This window comes from Pyxicephalus adspersus, chromosome 9 (genome assembly GCF_032062135.1).
Source record: "Pyxicephalus adspersus chromosome 9, UCB_Pads_2.0, whole genome shotgun sequence".
NCBI lineage: Eukaryota > Metazoa > Chordata > Amphibia > Anura > Pyxicephalidae > Pyxicephalus > Pyxicephalus adspersus.
Window position 1 is genome coordinate 64,093,827 of NC_092866.1, and position 4,174 is coordinate 64,098,000.

The 4,174-nt window shown below is 41.8% G+C and overlaps 1 protein-coding gene across 1 annotated transcript in view; it reads left to right on the forward strand.

Moving 5' to 3' along the window:
- NELL1 (neural EGFL like 1) overlaps positions 1-4,174 on the forward strand; it is a gene marked incomplete in the record, with an annotated part of 387,865 nt that overhangs the window by 363,536 nt on the left and 20,155 nt on the right. The window contains 1 exon segment of the mRNA XM_072422315.1: positions 1,307-1,500. Coding sequence (XP_072278416.1) covers positions 1,307-1,500 — 194 coding nt within the window.

The following is a 4,174-nucleotide window of genomic DNA, read 5'->3' on the forward strand; positions in this document are numbered from 1 at the left end:
AGAAGATGTTCTGAGAAGTGGGCACTGGCTCATTAGGGGCCACACTAAGTGCCCCACTCTCATCTGCCACCATAATCCCGCATTCCTCCAAGTACAATGGCTACAGATATGGCATGAACTATATAAAGCAGTAATATATACATAAGGAGCAGAGTCTGGAATTCTGAATGGGTAAATTATAGAAAACCTTTTGGATGGAATACCAGAAATGTACTCTGTATCTTTAGCTGCTGGAATTATCACCCATACAGCTGGACTTACACAATGGGTGCATCACACACCTCTCCCCAAGAACAAGAATGATTCATATCAATGAGTATCAGTCATTATAGAATAAATAAAACAATCCAAGTCATTAAAGCAGATCTATTTTATGATTTTTCAGGTTAAAGTAGCCATAAACTGATCAAAGCCACCAGCAAGTAGAGCTGATTGACTAAAGCTTTGGTTCCCGGTGCCTTTATTTTTTAGCCACCAAGAACAATAGAACTTCTGTGCATGTTACATTATCCATCCAATGGCCAAAAAAGGATCCTTGTAGACCTGAAGATGGTGGCTTGCTACGACGTGGCAATGACAGGACCTGTCATCGCTGCAGGGAGCCTGCATATGGGTTGGTCCTATCGCTTGTCCATCTATCTCTTGACCGGGTTTGCAGATCAGCCTCTCACTTATTACAATGTTACAATGTTGCAATCTAATAATTTGGGGGAAGATACTGAAGAAGAAATCTTTCTCTTGCCTGTAGCAGACTCATGACTTCATCTCACCCTGGGCAAAGTCACTGAATGGAGCGTAATAACACCTAATTATTGCTGTGTATTGAAATGTAACCCAGCAGACTGATAAAGTTAAGGACAGGTTAACTTTAAACATAATCAGCTTCAAATTCACATTATTAATTATATCTCTGTGTACAATCTGCCACCTCCAAGATCAAAACTCTTTAAATATGAATTTCTCTCTCCGAGAAGAAGGTCACAGACAAATTTATAAACCGGTGTACCATGTAGCAGATGTTCCTGTAAAATTCTAGGAGGGCTGCAGTTCAACCACATCCAGCAAATTACATTGAATATTGGATTAAAAACTCCCAAAAAAGTCAGCTTTAATGGTCTTGGGTTCTGCTGCACCTTTGCAGATCTGTTCTGGATGATTTTAAGAACTTATTTTACCCACTGCAGTCCCCATGCATTTGTGTAATTATAGGGCCATCGAGCGGACCGCCATGTTTTATTTTATTCTGTTTGAGAGACACAGAAAGTGTCAGCACTCACATATAATATATACATTTTATATTTTACAGACATTGATGAATGCGCATTAAGGACACACACCTGCTGGAATGATTCTGCCTGTGTCAACCTCGAAGGCGGCTTTGATTGTCTCTGCCCGTCTGGACCGTCCTGCACCGGTGATTGCCCCCATGATGATGGGCTAAAGCGAAATGGCCAAGTCTGGACCTTGAAGGAGGACCGCTGCTCTGTGTGCTCCTGCAAGGTAACAATTCAGATCCCCAGATTGTGCACATTACATTTTTTAAATATTTGATACTTTAAAATAGCACCTTAGAACATCTGCTGGTGAGGGCTTAAGAAATAAAAAACAAGAGTCTTGGAGAATGAATAACTCTACAATACATGCAGCTAAAGAGGTTAGGAAGGATTCGTTTTACTAACCGCTTGTTAAATCTGCTCTTCCCTTCAGTCTTTTCTAGTTGTACTTTAACCTGATTTGACTGCACAATGTGAGCTTCATACAATGAACAGTAGAAGCTGCAGCAAGTCTGATGGAGCCCACCTCATTTTCTGGCATCCAGCATCATGTAGCTCTTCCCTACCCAGCCCGATTGTTCCAGAATGGGGGCTAGGAGCAAGACATTGCGTTTGAGGTTATTTATTAGGTGTCATGTTCAAATCCTCCACCTTCATGCTGTTTGGCAACATTAGGGATTCAGGTGGAGAAGAGTTAGGAGGCAACTACTGTGCCTGTTAACTGCTAATATTCTGCCAAAATTTGTTTGACTTTATGTGGAAATATGCAGTTTCTGTGAATATTCAGGGGAATTGGGCATTGCTGCTTATCCCTTTTGGTGAACGAGCCATGAATAGGATTTAAGCCTCAGAGTCAACTATACAGCCACAATGGCTTAACACTGAACGTGGGCATCTCTCAAAAATGCCTTTAGAGTGGGGCATCCCCTGTACTGCAGAGGTTAAATGCTAAGTTTACTCCATCAGAACCATCTGGGTCCCATACTAAGTAAAAATCCTAGTTTCCCATTCCCGTAGGTCTAAAAGTTCCACCATTGCAAAAGTCCAGCCCCTTTAATCGGGGACCCAGTACAGAATTACCCCTTGATGGCGCCCCTGCACCAATTAAAAAAACAGCTGTATCCAATTTCTTAGCTCCAACCTCACCCCCCAGATACCAGTTTTCTTCACTCCCGTGCTCTGGTTTGTGGACCGCTGAGCTCATACCGACATGCCCTCAGAACTCTACAATACATGCAGCTAAAGAGGTTAGGAAGGATTCGTTTTACTAACCGCTTGTTAAATCTGCTCTTCCCTTCAGTCTTTTCTAGTTGTACTTTAACCTGATTTGACTGCACAATGTGAGCTTCTTACAATGAACAGTAGAAGCTGCAGCAAGTCTGATGGAGCCCACCTCATTTTCTGGCATCCAGCATCATGTAGCTCTTCCCTACCCAGCCCGATTGTTCCAGAATGGGGGCTAGGAGCAAGACATTGCGTTTGAGGTTATTTATTAGGTGTCATGTTCAAATCCTCCACCTTCATGCTGTTTGGCAACATTAGGGATTCAGGTGGAGAAGAGTTAGGAGGCAACTACTGTGCCTGTTAACTGCCAATATTCTGCCAAAATTTGTTTGACTTTTTGTGGAAATATGCAGTTTCTGTGAATATTCAGGGGAATTGGGCATTGCTGCTTATCCCTTTTGGTGAACGAGCCATGAATAGGATTTAAGCCTCAGAGTCAACTATACAGCCACAATGGCTTAACACTGAACGTGGGCATCTCTCAAAAATGCCTTTAGAGTGGGGCATCCCCTGTACTGCAGAGGTTAAATGCTAAGTTTACTCCATCAGAACCATCTGGGTCCCATACTAAGTAAAAATCCTAGTTTCCCATTCCCGTAGGTCTAAAAGTTCCACCATTGCAAAAGTCCAGCCCCTTTAATCGGGGACCCAGTACAGAATTACCCCTTGATGGCGGCCCTGCACCAATTAAAAAAACAGCTGTATCCAATTTCTTAGCTCCAACCTCACCCCCCAGATACCAGTTTTCTTCACTCCCGTGCTCTGGTTTGTGGACCGCTGAGCTCATACCGACATGCCCTCAGAGCAGCGTTAATATTTTACCCTCCATGAACTCTTCCTGTACAGCAGATTTATCTTCCATGTGTACTTTTTTTTTTAAATTTAAATATAGATTCAGGTAATTGGCTTGGGACTTTGGCCCTTATGCTGCAGGTATTTATACCGGGTGCAAATATTTACTTTATTACAACATAACCCGGGACTTCGCTTCTCCCTCCAGAGCCGCACATCCCAATAACGTTAATTGAAATCAACTCATAATGAATTCATCATCTTTAAATTCAATTAAAATATTGAGCTGAGCTAGGAACCCGCATGAATAATTCATTAGCATTGCAGCTGATGAAGCGCATAGTTACCACCTGCATCTAGGTGACACGCTGCGGCCCGCCATCTTGTCAGCTGCCCAGATACCTAATCACTGGTATTTATTTTTCTGTTACCTTGGGTATATTACTGGTCTCTAGTTCCCCAAACCATGTATAGAATAAATGAAAGCACTGAAACAACTTGCAATTCTGGATTAGACTTTGCTGTGTGAAAAATTTTCACACTAACGTTCATTTCTGACTCCTGTATACCCCACATCTGGACCAAAGCAATTGACGTCCATCTACCATGGGCCAGAATATTCCAGAAAAAGGAGTGCATGGTTCAAGATATAGATTTGATTCATGCTTTTATAAAAGATACATTTTTACCATTTTGATTATTTGTCCTGTTGAAATTACACCAAAGGGGTAAATTTACCAAAATTTGCAGTAATTTGTAATAAAATTTTTTGTTTCTTTATTCTGTACAAAAATAAGTAACATTACGCTCCAGCTCTGGAGGGC